Source organism: Equus caballus, chromosome 19, assembly GCF_041296265.1.
Source record: "Equus caballus isolate H_3958 breed thoroughbred chromosome 19, TB-T2T, whole genome shotgun sequence".
Lineage (NCBI taxonomy): Eukaryota > Metazoa > Chordata > Mammalia > Perissodactyla > Equidae > Equus > Equus caballus.
The window spans coordinates 21,539,976-21,563,873 of NC_091702.1; the positions used below are offsets into that span (position 1 = coordinate 21,539,976).

At 41.4% G+C, this 23,898-nt stretch overlaps 1 protein-coding gene across 32 annotated transcripts in view; it reads right to left on the reverse strand.

Annotated features, from left to right (window-relative positions):
- The window catches only part of TNIK (TRAF2 and NCK interacting kinase), a 383,452-nt gene that overhangs the window by 132,450 nt on the left and 227,104 nt on the right, over positions 1–23,898 (reverse strand). For 30 of the 32 annotated variants that reach the window (XM_070242619.1, XM_070242611.1, XM_070242624.1 and 27 more), the window contains exon 4: positions 13,372–13,497. In XM_070242619.1, the coding sequence (XP_070098720.1) occupies positions 13,372–13,497 (126 nt within the window). Of the gene's footprint in view, positions 1–13,371; positions 13,498–15,573; positions 15,810–23,898 lie in introns of those variants that run through there. The other 2 variants (XM_070242614.1, XM_014732756.3) reach the window with 2 other exon arrangements.

The window sequence follows — 23,898 nt, forward strand, 5'->3', positions numbered from 1 at the left end:
AAGCAGCACTATTCACAATAGACAAAATGTGGAAATAATCAAAATGTCCATCATCAGATAAATAAGCAAAATGTGGTATATGCATACAACAGAATACTATTCAGCTGTGAAAATGAAGGAAGTACTGATGCATAACACATTATGGATGAATCTTGAAAACATTATGCTAACTGAAAGAAGCCACACAAAAAGGCTATATACTGTATAAACCCATTTATAAGAAATTTCCAGAATAGGCAAATCCATACAGACAGAAAGGAGATTAGTGGTTGCCAGGCATTAGGCGGAGCGAAGAATTGCTGTGAACACTTAATGGGTACAGAGTCTCCTTTTGGGGTGATGAAAAAGTTCTGGAACTAGATAAAGGTGATGGTTGCACAACAGTCAGTACTTAATGCCATTAAATCATTCATTCTAAAATGGCTAAAATGGTAAATTTTACGCTATGTATATTTTACCAGAATTTTTTTTAAAAAGATAGGATAAGATTTGTTTCAAAATAAGAGTAGAAAAGAGGAAGTAAATGGGCATGTAGATGGGGCAGGATTGGCTACTGGTTGATGGTTGTTGGGTCTAGTTTTGGGCACAGGGGTGTCCATTACACTGTTCTGTCTACTTTTGCGTATTTTTGTCATTCTTCATAATACAAAGTTAAAGAAAATCTCATTATATAGCAAATCATGTTTCAACAGCAGCAGGATGGACCAAAGAAACATCCTTGGGTAGGAAGAAAAGAATATTTTCTCAAGCAAGTAAAACATGCTTGTGCCCCTTCTCCAAATCCCATTTTGAAAAGCACAGTGACCAGACCTCCTCTAGGTGCATCCACTCCTGCTGGATCAGCTAGAGAAAATGTCCCACCACTGAGCTCTATTAGGCCACGTAATTATAGTTCCCAAGGAGAGCAGTGGAAGCCCAGTGACTCCAGTCTTTCAAAATTAGATTGGACAAAATACTTTCAAACATTCAGTAGGAAACAATCCTGCCCTAGCCAGGCACTAATGTCAGTGATTTCTATAATTTGTTTCTCCATTCAGCACCAGCTGAAGGCTGCTAAATTCTTTCATCTCACTATGGAACAAAATGATTGTTAAATTATGTAATGGGATTTTTTTAAAATAAGAAAAGAAAGAAAGAAATCAGCATTTGCTAGCAATTGGTTCCTGCAGCCACACAGCAATTCTGATAATTACTGCCACACACAGCAGGGTCCCTCTCTCACCACGAGTAACCTCATCACATTAATAAACAGAAATAGGGCTCAACATGCCAAGCCCAGCAGCGATTAAGTCAATAACTTCACATCTCACAAGCAAGAAATAATGGATCATTAATATCCTCCCTGAAAGAAAGTTCTCAAAGAGTTGACACTGGGGCAATAATACTTGCGAACATTTACTGAGAATTTCCCGTGTGCCAGGCACCAGGCTAAGAGATTCGCAACTGTGTTTCACTAATTCTCCTTCCCCTCAATTCCCTTTTCTTTATTTGGAAATGAAGCTTAGTTACGGTCTGCAGCCTTATCTATATAGTCATTAAATAAGTAGAGCAGTGTTGAAAGTGTGGTACTCTCTCAAGGACTAGCTATGCAGCCTTGGGCATGTTTTCTAACCACCCTGCTCTCAGCACACCATCACCATCGCTATAGGATACAAAACAAAAGCATCAACCTTACAGGTTGGATGTGAACATTAATTGTGTGTACGAATATGAAGCTCCCAGCAGCCAGAAATCTCAAACTATATTTATTACTTTTCCATTCTTTGGTCTGTTTGCATTTATAAAAAAGTTTCCAACTTGGAAAATAGCATCGACAGCTCCCCAAGATCCACTTTTTCCTTGGATGGTGAAGAAACGTCTGAAAGGTGCTTACGAATGGCATTGGGCACAGGTGTTTCTAAAACCTCTATTAATGGAAGAGTACCAAGAACACATGTCTTTTCTTCAAGCTTGTATCACACAGCAAGAAGACACAGTGGTGCATTCCAGGCCACTGGATCTTTTTATTTGGAAGGTTGAAAGACTCTGGTGGTGGGAGAAGTTTCAAAGGAATCTTATATTTGAAATTCTCACTCAACACCACCTACATAATGGTCAGAAAATGAAATATGCATGTACGTCACTCTGGAAGAGAGAAAGAAGGTTAAGCTGAAGGTGAGGACAGAACTGAGCTCAGGCATGATGGGAGTTGGGCCTGGGCCTGGAACAGTGTCACTGAGGAAATATTTAAAACACAGCACAGTACAGTGCAACTCAATTATTACGGGAAGGGTAGCTTGGACTATTGAGCATGGGTAGTCATTTCTACCTAAGTTAAAATGGTTATTTATTTATTTAATTTTTTGTGAGGGAGATTGTCCCTGAGCTAAGTCCTGTGCCAATCTTCCACTATTTTGTATGTGGGATGCTGCCACAGCGTGGCTTGATAAGCGGTGTGTTGGTCCGCACCCAGGATCTGAACCCACGAATCCTGGGCCACCAAAGCAGAGCGTGTGAACTTAACCACTATGCCACCAGGTAGGCCCCCTAAAATGGTTAATTTAAAAAAATGAAGAGTTCTAATACAGTTCACAATTTGCATGGTTGTCTGTTACATATTTTTGCCAGTTGTCTTATATTTCTGATAGTAGACGTTTTCTCTTAGAGACTGTCGGGGGAAGGGAGGCTTATGCACTCCTGTGCTTTCTCCCTCTCCAGGACAATATTTAAGGAAAGAGTCTTCTGCCTCAGCTGATCCCAGAAGGAATTCCAGAAGCACTAAGCTATCCTTGAGCTCACCTCCTTACTGGGAGGGGCCTTCAGTCTGGAATCACCAGATGTCGTCATTTCTGTTTTTTTTTTTTCTTCTTCTTCTCCCCAAAGCCCCCCAGTACATAGTTGTATATTCTAGTTGTAGATCCTTCTGGTTGTGCAAGATGTGGTCATTTCTAACCTGCCCTTTCCAGCCCCAGTCACCTCTGAAGGAATTTTAAAAGGTTTATTTTCAGAGCCAGGCTTAGGATGATATCTGGGGTTCCTATAGTATTCACTCACTTGCTAGTTAATTGGTTTTAAATTCCTGTAACGAGAAACAAAGCTTTAAGGTATTTTAAAATGGCAGGCACTAGCACAGAATACATTGACAGGAACTCATTCCTCCCAAATGTCATTAGTCAGTCACCCACAAGAATAAACGACTACAAACAGATCCCTTCTCTTTTATAATAAAGGGAAGGGCGGGAGGCAGGGTGAGGAAGAGGAGGGAACAGAAGGATAAAGGTGTGCTTAAAATGAGAGAAGGCTGCACCAAGCGACTGAAGGGGCACCCTAAGAAAAAGGAGAGGAAAGAGAAATTTCCAAGAATTTGCAATGCTACAGAGGATCAGCCTAGTGACCTTGAAGGTCCAGAAACATCAGCAAGGCACAGGATGTTTTTATCATGTGTGGCTGGGAATAGCCACCGATCTCATCTGCATGATTTATGAAGGTAGAAACAAACCCAGACTCAGTCCTTTGTCACAGAATGCTGCTTCCTTCACCAGAGGTAGTTTAAGCCTCACAGCACAAAATGTGTGTGTGCAGAAGAACAAAAACTGGTAGGTATACATTCATCATTTCAATCAACTGATGTAAAGGTAAAATAAAACTGTTGGGGACTCCAAATTTAGAAAGGCAACCTAAACAGCTTTCTGCATTCATTTTTAAACTAACATGTATTTGAGGGGGAAAAACCTCGTCTGGCTTCTGAACTATATTTTTAGACTTGAAAAGAGAATGCTTGAATTACAAATTCCAAGTCTTCCAAAAATAAAAAGATGAGTCCCAAGGATGTGAAGTCTCAAAATTGTCAATAAAGTTTCTGGATAATGAACAACTTCACATCTTGAGAAGGACAACAGCAGCTTGAATATACTGAGCCAACTGGTATTTTTAGCAACAAGAAGCCTGCCCAAAGGACAGACCCACCGGAAATGCTCTCCAGTTGTCCCGTCTAAGGAGAGAGACATCTCAGAGTCAGCATGGCAGCATTCACGGAACGAGAGAAGTTAGCTGCATCTTCTGTTGGGTATCTGGTGCTTAAATTTCTCAGTATGCATGCAAGATCTTCTGGAGAACTTTCCCGTTAGGGGTAAATCATTATAGGTCCTTTGGGGCCGTGGACCCAATCACAGAAACTAACGCTAAGGTTGCAAGAAATTTACAACTCTGCAAGTTATCATGTTACACCCAAAGAGAAGAATTTGGGGTGGGGACAGGGGAGCAAGTTTTCAGACCAATTAAAAACAGGAAGAGACAAAACTCTACTGGCCTTAGAGGATCTAGGACTAAGCAACTTGGTAGTTGAGAATTTTGAGAGCAGAACATAAACAGGAACAGAGACTCTGGCTCAACACCAATCGAGAAGAAGAACCTGAGGGTGGTATAGACCATTAGCAGAGAACTTTGGGCATACATGAAGTCTTCCTCTTGCTAAGGTGAAAAAGAAGTTTAAGCACAGTTCAAACGAAATTCATAGGGATAAAAGAGGAAATCATTTTCACATTCTTACCGCAGAATCACCCATTAGTTCATAAAAATGGCTCTATTAAAACTGAACTCAAGTCCAGTTGCAAACTATTAAATTGGGTGTAGCTCTAGCTGTGTTTGTATCTAAGTAACTGACATTTGTCTCTATAGGTCATGCGATGGGGCTGTTTACTATCACTCCTCCTATTATCGTAGGTACTCCTTCTATATTTACCAAATTCAACCTTTTAAAAATTCCTACTAACAAATAAGACTCAATCACTTCTCCAGACAAGTGACCTAGCCTTTCTGGACAAAGGAAGTTCTTTAGTTATAAAAGTGACAAAAACTAATTAAAACAATCCTCCCTCAAAAATAAAAGCCTCATTTCTGATGCTTAGAACTAAGAAAAGAGAAATTTTAATTAACTGTTCAAAAGACCCAACTACAGGTGGTTGAATTTTATTTATTTATTTATTTTTTTGCTGAGGAAGATTAGCCCTGAGCTAACATCTGTTGCCAATCTTCCTCTTCTTTTCCTTGAGGAAAATTAGTCCTGAGCTAACATCTGTACCAATCTTCCTCTGTTTTTTATATGTGGGTCGCCCCCACAGCATGGCCGTGCAAACCTGGGCCACTGAAGTGAAGAACGCTGAACTTAGCCAGTAGGCCATGGGTCCTCTGGTTGAATTTTTAATGATGCTATAGGCAGCACTTTACATTTAAATCTTAAAACAACCAAAAATGTTAGTGTGCATGATTTCTGCCAAGCCAAGATGCCACAGTAATGTAAATCCAACCTTTAACAGACTTGGGTTTGGGGGCTGTGGCCATCATCACTGCAGATTCTAGAAAGGATCCCTCTTTGGTAGCTGAATGACATCATGTCTTAATTCATCTCAGTATCTCACTCCCAGACGATCTGATACAGGGCATGGGCAAGTCACGTAAATGTATGGAGCTGAGCACGCATGGAGACAACGGGGAGTGATGGGGCCTCTGGTGCAAATTGGAGCGGGTACGTGTCCTCATTTAGAGCTGTATACTGCTCCAACATACTGCTGCTCTTTGGGATTTCAGGCTCCATAGTTCCAGATCATCTTATCTTTTTTAAGACTGGCACCTGAGCTGATCTGTTGCCAATCTTTTTCTTTTTCTTCTCCCCAAATTCCCCCAGTACATAGTTGTGTATTCTAGTTGTGAGTGCCTCTAGTTGTGCTATGTGGGACGCCGCCTCAGCACGGCCTGATGAGCAGTGCCATGTCCACACCCAGGATCTGAACCAGTGAAACCCTGGGCTGCCAAAGTGGAGCGCACAAACTTAATCACTTGGCCGTGGGGCCAGCCCCCAGACCATGTGATTTTTCGAAACTTTTCAAGGGGGCCGGTCCTGTGGCCGAGTGGTTAAGTTCGTGCGCTCTGCTTTGGCGGCCCAGGGTTTCCCCGGTTCAGATCCTGCATGCAGACCTAGTGCCACAGCGTGTCAGGCCATGGTGAGGCGGCGTCCCACATACCAGAACCAGAAGGGCCTGCCACTAGAATATACAACTATGTACCGGGGGCTTTGGGGAGGAGAAAAAAAAAGATTGGTAACAGATGTGAGCTCAGATGCCAATCTTAAAAAAAAAAACTTTTCAAGGAATCCAGGTTTTTGTGTGAAACTGCTAGATTTTTTCTCCTATTGGCATAATTAAAACACCACCACCTTATGTGAACCAAACTAAACACATTTACCTGGACATTTAGTCCACATTTAGCGGCATTTAGTCTCCAGGCTGCCAGTCTGAAAACCCATACCTAGTCCAAAGTTATTTTTATAAGGAAGAAACCAAAGGCCAGAGATGCTACCTCGGCCAAGGTTAGAATCCAGGTTTCTGGACTTCAGGCCAGGTTCAGCTGACTGCTGGAATGTCTGCCTTTAAAATGCATACAGTATAATTTCTTAACCCACAGCTCTGCAAGTCTACCCTCTCCGATCGAATGAATGGCTTATCAAGTCATTTCAGTACAATAATCTGCTATCTTACTTGGCCACCCTATATTTTCGGAAGCTAATCAGCAATTTATTTCCTTTTTAAGGTATTCCAGCCCTGTGGTTGTTGTGGTGATATCAGAAGAGACAGCAAAATATGTGTAATTTTGCTTTCTAATTTTAGAGAAATTAGTCTGCTTAATAGACAGTACTTCTCACTCCGTGCCAGTGTCTGAATAGCATATACAAAATGGAAGGCCTCTGATCCCTGAGACGCATGGAATGAGATGGCAATGTCAGAGCTCGCTTGTTTCCGAGAGATCGGAATCTTTATTGCAAGAGCTCCCTTTTTTGATTTCCGGATCAGGCCCTGAGCAGTTGATAAAGGAGAATTACTTGGCCATTATCAGAAGTAGTTGTATTTCCACAAAGAGCTGCTACTAAACAAGAGTTTATCTCTCCGACATGACTGATAGAATTCGCACAGATTATAATTCAATCAGACACCTAAAAGAGCACATATACTGGCTGCTGGGACATGCGCAAAGCTCCAGCTACAGCAAAAGAAATAACCGGGGAATATTTCACGTGGTCTGAATACTGGAATAAATGTGAGAAAGTTCTGCTCTCGGTTGCTACGGGCTGTGTCTCTAGATAATCCATCATAATATTTTCATAGAAATGTAATCCTAACAGAATGCCATTAGCCCAAAGAGTCAACTATCCGTGACACTGCAACTGCTTGCTAAAACATTCCCGAAAGGTTGAATGTACTTTTCAAAGTGTATTTCTTAGACTTCACACAAGTCTTACTAGTTGCTAACTAGTCTTGCTATCCTCTTTGAAAACTGGAAACACTAAGGAATTAGGATTAAAGGGGAAGTCAAAATAAACTTAGTAGACACAGAGCTTCAATCCTATTTGGAACACCAATTTTTGATATCAGAACCATTTTTCACAATTAAAAGGAGAGTGTAGGATTCAGGGGCTTGATTCTAGCATCAGACAGCTTGGGGTTAGCTAGCACCTGGCTTCACCACGCACTAGCTATGAGACCTCGGGCAGATTTCTTAACTTCTCTGACTCTAATTTCCTCATCTGTAAAGTGGGGATAAAGATAATATCTAATTTGTAGAGTGGTTGTAAAGATCTAATGAAACAATATGACACGGCAAACAAACACAGTGCTTGGCATGTGATGAGCAGGCAATAAATACTACCTGCCACTGTTATTGTTAACAAAGAATGGCCCAAGTTTAGTGAGACAGAGGTCTTGAAATAAGTATACACTGTCATATTCCATAACCACGTTGCCACCACTATTGTAATCTGGGATTAATTTCCTAATTACTATGTTTCTCTTCTCCCTTTACTTTTCCAAGTTCCTCCTTAATTTATCATCAAACAGAAATGCAACTAGAAAAAGAAATGATGTTCTTGCCCTCATGAGACACTACATAGCTTTGTATTCTATCCCGAGTGACATAGAAGCTGAGGGGCAGCTGGTGGGGCCGGTCAGAAGAGTCTTCTGCTCAGGCACGAGTCTGACAAGTGGGAGGCCCTCTGTCTTCCAAGCAGAACGTGAGGCCTGTCACTGCCACATTTTGCCACCTGCATTTAATTGCAGGTGGGACGATGAAATGTAAAGGCAGGGCTCCTCCCCATGTGGCCCAGGTTTGGAAGCGATCACTACTTGTAGATCCCCCTTTGCCAACTTCAGGAAGGGGATTAGCCTGCTAAACCAGTCTCCTAACTAGTCTCCCCGCTTCTACTCTGATCCCCATCCCATCCAGTCTCAACCCAGCAGCCAGAGGGGTCCCTTCACTATGTGGATCAGATCCCATGCCTCCACCTTCAAAACTCTCCAGCGGCCCCCACCTCACTCAGAGTAAAGGCTGACATCTTTCCAAAGGCCTGTAAGGCCCTGCACCATGTGGCCCCAGGTCTCATCTCCCATGTCTTCCAGTCACACTGCCCTGATCGTTATTCCTGGAAAACACCAGGCCTGGAATGCCCTCCCTGGAGTCATCTACAACGGGGCTTGCCCTGGTCACTATCCCCACCACCACGATCCCAATCTGCATCCCCACTAACCTTCTCCTGCTCTTCTAGGCACTCACCGGCTTCTGGCATTCTCTAGAGTCATCTTACTTATTATGTTTATTGTTTGTGGTCTGTAGCAAGAATGTAAGCAGCATGAAAGCAGGGGCTTTTGTCAGTTTCATTCACGGATGCATCCTAAGTGTCTAGAAGAACGCCCTGTGCCAAGCAAGTGCTCGAGACATATTTGTTAGATGAATCAATGAATGAACGGCGAATGAGTAAACGGACCTGTACATATGCAGGCTCTTGGTTCCCAGAAACCACAGGAAGAGCAATTGGCCAGGGTGAGAACTGGCGGGCAGCAACTCATTTCCAGAGAACAAAACCTCCCGTTTGCACCGTGCAGACACAAACAGGCTTGCTGTCTCCCACCCCCACCCAGGGCCACACAGACTGCAGATTTTGCTCATTTTCAAAGAAAACCTTCCAGTGCCCTTCACAGAACTTCAGGCCAAGTTAAAATGTCACGTTTCACGATGCTGCATTCTCATCTGCATCCATCCATTACTGAGCTTGGAGGCCCTGGGAGAGTCAATTAACTTCACTGAGATCCAGCAAAATAAATGACAACTCATCTTCTTTCCAGCTTAAAAAAAATCTCAGCATTAGGAAAAAAGGTGAAAACGAGTCAAGCCCTGCTTGACCACTCCCCTCCTCCCTCAACCAGAGATTTGTAATACCCACATTTTAATAGCCCACCCTAACAAGAAACCAACTGCCCTCTTGGGCCCATGTCACAAAAGGACTGGGCGGAATAGTTAGGTGTGACTCATCTGGAAATAGCCGTTCTACCTCAGGGGATAAGCTGGAGGTGGCTGCAAAGCTACATTAACGCTTCTTTTAATTTGCAACCACAGCCCTGACCAAACAGAAAATCTGTCTGCGGACACTTGTTCCCCACCTGTCATCTGCTGCAGCTGATGGCAACACGTGGGTCACTGCTAAAATGCTAGACTCCTGACAAGGCAGAAGTCCTTTGGGAACACAGAGATATTCCAATTTGCGCCATCTCATCCTATCCTGTTGACCCTGCAGGCCACAGGGAAACTGAACTCTCCAAGTACCTGTAGCTATCAGGCTTGAACAATAATAATAAGAACACCAACCAAGTCTGTACCTGTAATATCACTTTCATTCATAAAACAACTATTTTGTCAGCATCACGTGCCCAGCACCTTCCTAGTGTTGAGGAGGATGCTAGGATGTAAAAGTCACAAACCTTGTCCTCAGGGAGTTGTCTATATGAGGAGGAAAGATAGCCCAGTGAAAAGCAATAAAAAAAAGACATGAAAAGTCAAATTTTTTTTTTCTTTCTTTCTCCCCAAAGTCCCCCAGCACATAGCTGTAATATTCTAGTTGTAGGTCCTTCTAGTTGTGGCATGTGGGACGCTGCCTCAGCATGGCTTGATGAGCAGTGCCATGTCTGTGTCCAGGATCCAAACCGGCGAAACCCTGGGCCGCCAAAGTGGAGCGCACGAACTTAACCACTCAGCCACGGGGCCGACCCCAGGTCAAATGTTTTAAAAATGAAGTTATTGAAATTAATAGCTAGAAACAAATATCTTCGGCATTATTGGTGTATGTTATTCTAGACATCCCCACCATGTCAACATATGTATATATAAATTTTTTCCTTTTTTTGGACAACAATGAAAATGTACTATATGTCTAATCATAGCCTCTAAAAAAGGCTTTAAAAAACCCTCACTATAATTGTTAATGCTCATCCATTTGTAAACATGGATCTACATCATTTTAACTGGCTGAATAGTGTCCCTTAATAGAGGTACTTAAGTGATGTCCTATGGGTTAACTTCTACATACATCTTTATGTAGTTACCCAAATATTTATTCAGGGTACATTCCTGCATGTGTAAACATTGGGTCAAAAGTAAGGCACTTTCTTTGGGAGATATATATCTCTCTCTCTCTCTGTATATCTGTGTGTGTATCTGTATGTACTGAAAATGCTCCGGAGTAAAGCTGCATCAGTGTTCATTTCCACAGGCAGGGGGAGTGAGTGTCCATTCTGGGTATATCACTTAAAAAGAAAATCTTTGGCAATCTACTAGGTAAGAAATGGTATCTAATTCTTGTTTCCTTTTGCATTTATATCATTTGAGATGACATTTTAAAAACATGTTTATTGGTAACTGATATTTTTACTTTGTTATTTGCTGCCTTGTTCTTAGCTCAATCTTTCTATTAGTAATTTCATCGTTTTTCCTATTGATTTATAAAAACTCTTCATCTCTAAAGGCTACTAAATTCTTTTTTTTTTTTAAAGATTGGCACCTAGGCTAACAACTGTTGCCAATCTTCCTTTTTGCTTTTTTTTCCTTTTTTTTTTTTTTTAAGGATTGGCACCTGGGCTAACAACTGTTGCCAATCTTTTTTTTTTTCCTGCTTTATTTCCCAACTCCCCCACCCGCCCCCCGCCGGTACATAGTTGTATATCTTAGTTGCAGGTCCTTCTAGTTGTGGGATGTGGGACATCACCTCAATGTGGCCTGGCGAGCGGTGCCATGTCCGCGCCCAGGATCCGAACCCTGGGCCACCGCAGCGGAGCACGCGAACTTAACCACTCGGCCACAGAGCCAGCCCCAAGGCTACTAAATTCTTTCTCACCACATATGAAATAAATATTTTCCTAAATTAGCTATTTTCATTTTTACTTTGTTTATTGTGGGGTTTTTCTGGCTGAGGAAGACTGGCCCTGAGCTAACATCCATTGCCAATCCTCCCCTTTTTGCTTGAAGAAGGTTGGCCCTGAGCTAACACCTGTGCCAGTCCTCCTCTATTTTGTATGTGGGTCACTGCCACAGCATGGCTTGATGAGTGGTGTAGGTCTGTGCCTGGGATCCAAACCTGTGAACCCTGGGCCACCAAAACAAACACGTCCAACTTAACCACTACACTACTGGGTCAGCCCTATTGTGTGTGTGGTTTTTTTTTCCTCCTGATTTTTTCTCCCCAAGTCCCCCCAGTACATAGTTGTATATATTTTTTTAGTTGTCGGTCCTTCTAGTTGTAGCATGTGGGATGCCACCTCAACATGGCCCAATGAGCGGTGCCATGTCTGCGCCCAGGATCCGAACCCTGGGCCGCCGAAGCAGAGCTCGTGAACTTAACCACTCGGCCACGGGACTGGCCCCTGTATTTTTTTTAATAATAAGAAACTTTTAAAAATTGATATAGTCAAGTCCATCAAAACTGTGTTTTGTGGTTATGCCCTTGCCATCATATACCTATCTTTAGTATTATACAGTCGCATTTATTTTATGTAACCACTTTTACATTTTTAATTTCCACATTGACATCTACTATACGTTTAAAAGGACACAATTAAAATCTTACTGTAGCTCTTTCAGAAATCACATAAAAATATAAAATCAATGTGATCACACAAAGTGTGCTTATTTATCCCAAAGTACATTTTTCATTTTAATTTTAGAGATGGATCTAAATTTTATGGGGGAAAAAATTCCCAGCAGTTCTTTTCACTTCCAAAGATTGTAGTATATGACAGCAAATGACATGACAAGCTTGTTATTTTTCTGAGCTAACATTATTATATCCTTTTTGGTCAGCAATTGTGCTTCCTGTATTTGTTTTGTCTTCTCAATGGGACTATAGATGGCATGCATTAACAGAGTAACTTCTACCCGAGACTGATTTCTTTGAGAAATTATCCAAGAAATTGTGGTCACTAGATTCACATAGTTTATTACTTAATTTGGCACACAGTAAGCACTGAATAATTGAGTGAATTTTGTGGATTAGGCACATATTAAGACCTCTGGAAAATAAGCAAGATGATACGTGGTTAAAAGGGGTTTTTTAGAGCCATTAACCCAACAGCAAAATATGAGATGAACAGACATAAGAGAGAGGGAGAGAAACAGATCAAGAGGGAGGCTACTGCGAAATCTAGGCTTCCACTGAATGGGCCTATAGTAGTGGATTGGTCATAAAATTGGCAAAGGAAGGTCAAAGCAAGACAGCATTATAAGCCTGCCTGCAGGACTCAGTGAATAAAAGTTCCAACAGCAGAAATCAGGAAGATGAAAAGAAAAGCAATTTGGGCAGGGCAGGGACAGGAGCAGTGGGTTTTGTATGAGACATAGTAAAGTTATCACTAGTGGGGCAGTCTAAGGGACAGCTGTCTCACAGACTGCCAAAGACACAGGCCTGGGGCACACAGCAAAGTGGACAAGGGGAAGAAACCTCTGAGAGTACCTACACAGTATCAGACACTGTCTCAGGTGTTTTACTCATAGAGCTGGAATGTAAATTTCAGTCATCCACACATTAGTGCTGGACAAGGACAAAGACTCACACAGAGCTTGGTTAGATCTGACTCCACCACTTCTAGCTACAGAGACCTTGGGGCAATTCACTCATCCTCTTTGTAAACCTAAGTTTCATCATCCAAAAATTGAGGATGATAATGATGTCTACGTCAAAGAGCCAGAATAAATGACAGAATCCATAAAAAGTAAATAGCATGGTACCTAAAATATAATAAAAACTCAGTAAAGGTAGCCATTAGTGGGGGAAAAAACCCAGAGAAATGAACAACTGGCTTAGGGATGGTCCACGTTAAGGGATAGAAGATAGAGATACTGAAAAGATGGCAAGGTATTCAACAAAATGGGAGAAAACCTTGAAAACACAATGTTATAGAAATCATGGAGTGAAGGGTTTCAAAGAAGGAGTTAGTTAAACTTAACCATGAGGATAGAAAAATGGACCATTTGGCCCTGGTTGTTCTTCATGCAAGAAAAGCAAATTTGGACAGCGCTACATACCCAAAGCTGGTCATCCATGCCTGGTGGGTTCTTTTTGATAAAAGCACCATAGTATGTAGCAATATTCCGGTGATGAGAATATTTCTTCAACATGTTAATTTCTTGTTTGATTTCTTCCTCTTCATCCTGTTTTAGAACAATAAATATTCTGTCAAGAAAATCAAAGTCTTTAGTAGGATTCTATATTTTATCGCCATCTATGTCAACTATATATTAAGTTCTTTCTTAAGTTTATTCCTCTGCTTTGCTAATCAAGCACAACTATTATATGACATGACTTTCTTTCTTGACTACAAAGAAAAAATTTACTAGACAACACATGGGCAGTCCAAGGAGGTCTTCTGTTTGTACGGCAAACAGGCATGGCACGCAAGCTGTTGGAAAAAACACACACTTCATCCCTTCACCCAGAAGAGATCAAGGTAGATAGGCTATTGAGATAAAATTCACTCTAGGCCTCTGGGAACTATGTCCGTTGAGTACCTATCACAGACCATATCTGGTATAGGAAAGATTGAGGCAAGTGAAAAGAAAAAAATACAGGCTCTTAGAATTAAAATTGGTTAGGTTCATTTTCTTTGAAGCCTATTTTATTGAAGTGTCTGACTGAAGATGATGAAAGTCAGATGGGAAAGTAAGGGTAAGTTCCCGAGATCTGAGGAAGTTCACAGAGCAGGAGTACCCATCTCACCTTGGAAACTAACCATGAAAAGAAAGGGGAAATGCAGTAGTGCCGTGAATGTGAAGAGGTAACTCTCCTACAGAGTAAGTTTCCTAATTCAGGCTGCGTTCATTCTGAGCTTCAATTTGGAGTCCACCAACATGGGCCATTTTTAGAGGCCCTGCCATCACTGGTGGAGAGGTATGTGTTCTCCCATAATTTCATTTTGATAAGTACATATCAGTTAGACTGCAAAACAGTATTTTATTTTGAGGTTGGTGGGGAAAAAAATCTCTCTCCCAGGAAGACTGTTTCAGACACAGCAGAAGGAATCCCTGAGTGTAAGATGTTACATTACCATGATCTGAAAGACCACTCATAGTGTCCCTGTCTGTGCCCTTGCCCTCTCCAGCTACCTGGCCTCCCTCCAGTGTCTCTATATTGCTGGGCTCTTCTGCAGTCTCCCATGTTTGTCTTCTTCCCCTTTCCTCTTCTTCACATAATCTCTACTCATCATTCCTGATTGAGTTAAATTGACACCCCTCAGGGATCTCTTTCCTAATTCTCTCCGGCAACGTCAAGTCCCCCCACTGTATCTTGTTCACTCCCTATACTTCACATGTGCCATATTTCTTGGTATTGGTATAGAGGTATGGGTCATACTGTATCATAATTACCCTTTTTCTTGACTCTCTTCTCCATGGATTGTAAGCTCTCTTCTGCCTTCAGATCTCAGTTCCAGAGTCTCTTTCCCAGCAAAGCTCTCTGATCTGCCTGACCTGGCTCTAGACCCACAGATCATCACATGTTTCCTCCTTTTGCAATCCACATTCATCTCTCTAATCATTTGATTAAAGTCTCTCTTCTCTATTGGTCCATAACAACTATAAACACAGGGATCTTGCCTGCTTTTGCTCTTTATAACATCCCCAGCACCAAGCAAGTACCTGTGAATAAACATGAATGAAAGAATGAATATCTACAAAGGGCCCAATAGCTTACAGCAGTGTTAGTGATACTGAAAAGAAGTGCTAAAAATAAGATGAGGAGAGGAGTGAGATGCTGCCATTTCCTGACCACACACACACACAAAGTTTTAGGAAAAAACAATGGAGTTTTGCAAACCTAGGAGAACTAAGCATGTTACACATCACGTGACTTAACTATGTCGAAGACTGGGTAATCTCAAAATAGAAAGTACGATTGGGATGCTGAGCTAAGGATACTAAGCATGTGGCCCTCACAGTGGAGGGGAGCAGAGGGGTAAGGGGCCGGGATGGTGGCTGAGGGAGGGGATGGCATACTGCTGACCAACGAGTTCTTCCCAGCAGCTACAGGAAACTGCCCACACCTTCAGCCTTCACCGCAGGTCTAAGAGAGGACTGACCTTCAACTTGTCGAAGGGTCCCTGCAGCGTGCCTCAAATGTCTTACTATGGTGCTATTCCAAACTCATGATGTGGGGCCAAATAATTGTGAACGAATGTCAAACGTGAGCGGACATACTTTAGAGAAGCCTAAATAGAAGGGGAGAAAACACACCTGAGAGTTTCTGGGGGCAGCCTGGCATCAACAGCTGCTTGGATTAAAGAGGCAACTACACGAGCCAGTAGAACACCCACCACTTCCCCATGGCAGCCTGACAGTCTCAGCTTCAGCCATTCTCTGTGAGAAGTCGGGCTGGTTCTACAAGGATGTGCTGCGCGTCTCCTGGGTTCTCAAGAGGATGGTGGGTGACGTGGGAGAGAATTAGAGGGGAAAAAAGTGCCTATAAAAAGCTTACCATATCGTTAAGAAAATAAGAACTCATGAAACAGTTAAATAACAGTGTAATTCAATATATAATTAAATCCAAAATAAATAGGATTGGAGATCAGAATGAACTCAGGACTTTCCCCATCACTTTGCAAAGGTAAACTGAGGCAATATGATAGTGAAGAAAGCATAAGCATCGAGTCAGAAAAATGAGGGCAGGCAGGTGGTGTGCACATTCAGTCTGGGCTCCACTCCTTTCTGGTTGGGTGACCTCAGTAAAGTAACCTACCTTTTGGAGTCTAAGTTTTCTCATGTATAATGAGATACAGATTTTATAATCATATTACTATATGTCCCAGTCTTTTGTGATAATTAAGTGAAGTATGTGAAAGTTATAATGTGTAATACAAAATAAACATTGCTATTAATCTTCTCAACCACAAAATAAATAAATAACAAAGGCAGGAGGGCAACAATGTAAGTAACTTGAATTTTAGGTTTAAATTGCACTGTTTCCAAACACAATTACGGAACCACTGTGGGTCATGGTTATGTAACTGTAATATAGAACCTTGATCTTGATCTTACATGACCTTGTAAGTGAGCAGGCAATTTATCAGATCTTCAGGGTTACCATTTATCAGATTTTCAGTCTAGGGCAATGATGGCAGCAAGTTATTCAGTAAATTGAAAGAGAGGCACTGTCTATGACTACAAGAACTCACTTAACCATTCCACAAGCTGTCCATCCTCTCACAAGAGGGCTCATCGAAGGAGATGGCTTATGATGCTTTCAAAAGACAAAGATAACAACTGAGGCTAGAATTAGATTACAAAGTTACAAGAGAAGGATATCCTCTATTTTGTAAATGGATTATTCTTATGTCTAAAGAAGCACACAGATCAAACTCACTGGGAAACTGATGACCACTGGGTCATAATGAAAAACAAAGTAATGGTACCAAATTGTCACAAATTTAAAAACAGAGTAATTTTAATAAGCCAATCCAGTATTCTGGAAAGATGCATTACTTCAATGAGAAGCCTTCAAAACCTAGTCCAAGCTGATTCATTACGTCATCTGAAGCACGGCACTTAAACTCTCAGTCAGTTATTTTGTAGTTATTTTGTCAGTTGTTTCCCACCTGTAAACTCAAATAAGAATACCCATCTAAGTCACCTCTCAGCCTTAGAAATGGTTAAGTGCTTATTTGAGCCTAGCTTTATTATCGGCATGAAGTTTTTCTTTCAAGATCATAGGAATCAATTTATTGCTGGGTATTTGTGCTAGACTGAAAAGAAATGGCCATGGTATTGGGCAGCCTCCCTCATCAAGAGGAAGAGTCCATTTCCTCTCCTTGTCTCTGCAAGTGGCCATGGGACTTGCTTTGGCCAATGGAACATTAGCAAACGTGATGCAGCAGAGGCTTGAAAAATTCTTGTGCATTGAGGCAGCCCTCTGCTTGCAGAGAACACTTCCATGTGAGAAACCAGGACTGGCCTCCTGGAGGGTCACAAACTGTGCGAAGGGACAGTGGTTTTCTCAAATGCAAAGAAATGGATAATTCCAGGCAATGCTTTTAAGCCACTGACTACCTCTGATGACGATACGATGATCGTAATTGTGGTTATAAAACATAGCCAAAGCCAACCTTACAGGATGTTCACCATGTACCAGAGGTTGTGTGTGTATCATCGTATTTAACACTCAAACAGTTCGATGAAGTAGATGTTCTTAATGATTCTGTTTTACAAATGAGAAAAATGAAATGAGAAATGAGAAAAAGTTTCAGAGTTTACGTTTGTTTTCAACATTAGAGCTAAGAGTTAAAGCCAGATTTGTCTCACTCCAGAGCAGGTGTTCTTATTCTATACTGAAAACTCCAAGACAGAGGAAGGGCAATTAGCCATGGTGGTAACACCAAAGCTGCTAAGCACGAAAGAAGAGTTTAGGAGCATCTTAAGGCAGGACTGAAGAGAAACCTGCCTTTGGTCCTCCAATTAAAGGAGCTTGTTAGCACACAATAATATTTGCTTATGAATGATTTCAGGAGATAAAGGAGGGATGTTAAGTCGCATATTTATTACACAGGGGAACATACTTTAAGCGCCTACAATATGCTAGGATTTAAAAATGGAATTAATAGGACATTTTATATTACTGCACTCCATAACAAAGAGTTTGCCCAACATTTAGCTCTCAATCCATGGAACAGAAATAAAACTGTGTAATTCTTGTAACAATCCACACGACTGGTCAGTTTATACTCTAGAAGGAAGCATGAGGTGTACAGACTCATAAATGCCACCACCCACTAGATGTAGGGACACTGACTAGAGGCGCTTCTGCTCCTGCTCACCTGCCCTGTGTCCGTGGCAGTTGCTGGCATTAGGCAGGTGTTTGTGCTAACTGATCTGATCTGTGTTGACCGAATGTGACCAAAAGCAGAAGACAATTTATTCTTAAAAAATCATAGGCTATTAGAATTGGAAGGGATTGCTGAAATTTTTTAGGATGAGATTAAAAGAAATTTTTTTTAATAATTTGTAGTAGTGAAATCTCTTCCTCCAATAGACATTTTATTCAGGATGCCAATATACAGCATCAACAAAAACCAGCCTTTTTAAATTATTAACTACGTAATATCTAGTTATAAAGTTAATCAGTGACAACAAAGAGGCTGTTGTAGTGAATACAAAATTAGAATTTTTAAAAGAAATTTAAAGTCACATATCAGCTTCAATATCTTATTAATTTTTGGTTCTGTTTTGATTCCAAAAGATAGACAAAATCTACACTTCCTAAGATAAGTAAATTGCAAATGGTAACTTCTTTTTAAAGAGCATGCCTTGAAATTTCAGTGGAAGCTTCATAGTGAATGACATTTGCACACAAATGGAGTAACAAATTGAGACACTGCCATTTTCCAGTGCATTCAAAGTTGGCATATGACACACAGTTTGAGGTTTGTTTTTTTAAATCACAATTTATTAAACGTTAAAATATACTAAAAATTAAATGATGATTAAGCATGTGTGGGTTCTCTAAAATTATCTCAAGGTGAAATTATGTACCTGTGAACTATATTTTTACAGGTCTAAGGAAACAGACTCAGAGTGTCTGTTTAATGAGTTGCCAAAGCCCACATCTCTTTATTGCAGCATTGATAGAACTCACGATTTTACCATGACATTCTGCAGACAGCACCTGAATGTGTTGTATATGTTAACCCTAAGCTAAATGAATTCATTCAACAAATATTTAAGTGCCTACTATATCCTAGGCACAATGCCAAATGCTAATAATGTAATAATACAAGAATGGGCATAACAGATTCAAACTATCGTCTAGCGGGGAACACAGATGGAAATCAAAGAATGACACAGATGCATGCAAAATTACTAACATGAGAGGTATGGATAGCTCATCTAATTGGGGACCTCGGGGGAGACAGCCCTGAGAAATTCAAATTTGAGCTGTATTCTAAAGGCGTTGTGGAAGTTACCCATTTGGGGGAGGAAAAGAAAGCAAGATGCGGTGTGATAGAGGAGCAAACCATTTTCCTGGCAGAGAAGCAGTGATTGCCAAGGCGCTGTAACTAGAGGGGATACGGCATGTTGTCTCCTTTGGGGGTCATTAGTGAGATGGAAAGAAAAATGAAAAATGTCTGCAAGAGACACCGATAATAATAATAAGATGCACTGAACATTGTATTCTACATATTGTTTTCAGATGCTTTATAAATAATGATATTTACTTCTCACACTAACTTTATGAGAGAAGAGATATTATCCACATTTACACATGTGAATAAGGGAAGGTTAAGCAACATGCCCAGGGTAAGAGAGCCATGAAGTGTCAAGACTAGGATATATCCAGAAGAGGGTGACAACTTGCAGTGTCTTCTTTACTATTCGGCCAATCTGCTGTCTCTTACCAGGAAGTGGTGTCCCTCAGAGAAACAGATGACACAAGTCTGACATCCACCTTTCTCACACTTAAGCCTGCGCTGATGTATGACTCCAAAGAAAATCATAAATTAAAAGAAAGACCTGTGTTCAAGTAACCCAGAAGCAAATACGTTTTAACCCTAGTAATGTTGTCATTCATTTGGCTAAATCCTACTGTAAATGAAGTGGAGTACAACCTCAAGAATCCTAGACCTACAATTCAGCTAACAGCCTACAGGAATTGGAATGAGTCTTCTTTTCTGATGATATTAACAGTGTAATGGATAATGTCTCCTCTTTTGGCTTTGGTTACCAAGAAAAATAACTATGGAGTTCTCTGTGAGTTGTAATTTGGATTTCTTTTTCCTTTATGTAGCTTTCTACTTTTTATATTTTCTCTGGTCTCCTGTTTTTACAAATATGTTATCATTTTGTGTAGTATCTACTATGTGCCAGGTTCCAGGTTAGCAGGCTCTGCAGGAGGTACAAAGATAGATAACACACAGTTCCTGTTCCCAGCTCATTAAAGTAAGTAGGCTTTAAATGAGCAACAGAGGACATTTTATGAAGGGAAACCAAAAGGTGAGTTTCAAGTCATTAAGAAGAAAGCCATTTGCAACAACATGAATGGACTTTGAGGGTATTAGGTTAAGCGAAATAAGCCAGACAGAGAAAGACAAACACTATGATTTCACTCATATGTGGAAGATAAACTGACACATGGACAAAGAGAACAGTTTAGTGGTTACCGGAAGGGAAGGTGGTTGGGGGGTGGGTAGAAGAGGTGAAAGGGCACATTTATGTGGTGACTGACAAATAATAACGTACAACTGAAATTTCACAATATTATAAACTATTATGATCTTAATTAAAAAAACAAGAAGAAAGCCAATATATTGATGAGGAAGTCAAAACTCAAAAGAGCTCAACAAGATAGAACCTAGTGAAGTCAAAAGAGGGACATAAATGTGAGATGGAGAAGGTGCGCTCAGTGCAAAGGAGGGGACAGATGTACAAAAGGAGACCCCACAGTCCACCACTGAGGAGCTTGGCTGCATATCGGGATGTGAACACCCTGCTCAACGACTCCAGGCACCCCAATCTCTGTGTGCCAATTTCCTCACCCACATGCTTCTCAAATCCACTAGGGGCTAAGAGAATTAATTATAGTTTTGAGCAAATGCTTTGAGGTACATAAATGAAAGGCACTGTTGGAAACAAACCATCATGATGGAAAAATATTTTTAAAACCTAGTGAACCTAAGTGCTCATCTCCATTAGAGGGTAGAGAACAGTAGTCTTCAGGTCATTTTTTGCTCTTGAGTAATCTCTCTAACACTTGTACACACATATACAAGAAGCCTACACATCCAGGCTATACACTGAGCATGCATGCACATATGCAGAGACCCCGAGAGACATAAGCCACCAAATGGGCATCATCAGTATGGAAGGTAAGAAGAGATGCTGAAGTGTGCATGGAGTGGACAGCTCAGCTCGTTCATTTTTATAATTCCAGGAGCTTTCCAAGTTCTTCACGCTGTACAACACAGTGAACTAAAGCACTGGACATAGCCCCAAAGGTGGAGAGTATCATGAAGACCAAGAAACAGTTGGCTTTTCTCTGTTAAAAGTTCTCCTCATGTGCTTCATCATACTGGTCTGTCTGCTAAAGACATCTACCTGAACAGCCACAAAGGAGAAGTCCCAAAGAGGTGTCCAGAAGGGTCTCTGTGGCAGAAGAGCCTGAGGCGGGCACTCAGAGGCTTTGCTGAACCCATCTGAGCATCAAGTGCCCACAGCCGCAAATGCCCACCTCCCAGCCCTCCCACTGTAACCAATATCACCTATCCTATGGATCTCACATAGTTGTCACTTTATCAGGGAACATACTGGCCACCCAGACAGGTCAGTTTCCTTCTTAAATTCTCTATTAATACTCTCTACACACTCCTTGAAAGTTAAAAAGAACTCTGATTAAGCAACCGTTCAACTGTTAAATGTCTTTCACGCATGTTGGAACATAAAATTCCAGAAGATAAGGTCTGTCTTATTCACTGCTATCATCCCAGAGCATAGCACATTCATTCATTCTTAAATAAATGAACGAATGAATTATTGTGATTTCAGTCTTCAGCTTCTGGAGTCTAGCCCTACTTTCCTGGATCCTGCCCTACATCAAGTCTTTTTGACAGCTAAATATTATAGAGAGTAAGATGAATAACTTTGTAACTGAGATGGTGAAGACGGCGCTGAGTCAAACTATTTACGTGTATTAACAAGTAACCAACCCACGTACGGTGCGTAGACCACAGCACAGGCTACCATCCCCATACAGAACTACAGAAGTTCAGTGCACACTGTAAAATCCTCTTTTCATTCCGATTGCCTACCCCATTCAGGCATTCACTGTTTCTTACCAGGACTAATAACTGAAATCATTTATTGAGGAACTATTATGTGCCAGGCACTAGATATTATACAACTTTAGTCTCAAAACAAGTTTGCAATGTTTGTTTTCCCATCTAACAGATAAGAAAAGTGAGACTCATAAAAGTTTAAAAATTTGCCCAAGGTCACAGTGAGTAAGGAGAGGAGTAGGCCATGAACCCAGCTCTGTCTGAATCTGAAGGCCACACTCTGCAATGCATCGCCTGCCTCATTCTTATAACGGGGCTGTGGGAGCCCGGGAGCACCCTGCCTGGCTGGACTTGAACTCCGACCCTGCCATTTACTGTCTGAGGGGCTCGGGGAAGTTACTCAGGCTCTTTGTGCTTTCAATTCCTCTTTTTTTTTTTTTTTTAAAGATTTTATTTTTTCCTTTTTCTCCCCAAAGCCCCCCGGTACATAGTTGTGTATTCTTCGTTGTGGGTTCTTCTAGTTGTGGCATGTGGGACGCTGCCTCAGCGTGGTCTGATGAGCAGTGCCATGTCCGCGCCCAAGATTCGAACTAACGGAACACTGGGCCGCCTGCAGCGGAGCGCGTGAACTTAACCACTCGGCCACAGGGCCAGCCCCTTCAATTCCTCATTTGTAACATGGATACGATAGCAGTGCTCCCTGTGGGAGATGTTTTGAGGACTAAATGAGTCAATACATGTTGTACTAAGTCCTAAGAACAGTGCTTGGCACATAATAAGCGCTCAATCGATGTTAGCAATTTTTACTTTGACCACGGCTGTTACTGTTGTTATTACTATTAATAATATCATGACGTGCTGTGTTACTATAATCCCTCCACTGAACTGCCTCCCTTTGGGAGGGAGGAACCCAATGTGCTTAGAGCAGTGTGTCCCCTGACTCCTCCAAACAACCCAAGATGAAAAGATGGTTTTTTTTTCTCTTGGTCCAGTTTCAGCAAACACTCACGGAGCCAATTAATTGCGTGCAAAGCACTCCAGCAGAGGCTACTGGGAGGGGCCACTTCCTGAGGCTTCAAAGAGACGTGCAGACTGGTGAGAAGCTTCAGCCACAGAAATTCAGTAAGACAGACATAGACACTCAGCCAAGCAGGGCCTACCACGGATCCTTCCAGCAGGCAAATCCTATCATGTCACTTTGCTGTTCAGCTTCTGGCTCCCACTCTGGCTCTGGCAGTGGTTAGGGGAAGGGGCCAGGACTTACAGCCTCCACCCCTTGTAAAGAAAAAACAAAAAAGACCCCACAAAAAACCCTTATATCTCTTTCATATCTTGGATTTTTGCCTAGGACTATTTGACCAAAGTGTCCTGTTGGGAAAACCTCGCAAAATCCTTGTCATGGTATTCAGTCCCTTCGTGACCTCTCCTTGTCCAGATTCATCTTGTATTGCTCTCTCCTCAGCACTTTTTAATCTTAAAACTAAACTATGTAATAGTTTCCAGAACTTGCTCCACGCTCTCAGCCCTCATGCTTTGGCACAGGATGTTTCCTTGGCCAAGAATGTTCTCATCCCATTGTCCTCCTGGGCTTCAGGACTGCCCCTCACTGTCACATCAAACTTTATAGGTAAATTTATTTATGAACATTTTAATTTTATTATAAAATGGATTTGCATTACTTATAAACATTAGGGCAAGGTTGTGTTATCGTGAGCTCTCCTTCAGGCAAAGGACCACTCTTTCATCTTTGAATTTCCAGTGCCCGTCATAAAGTAGATGTTTAGTAAATGTTTATTGTATA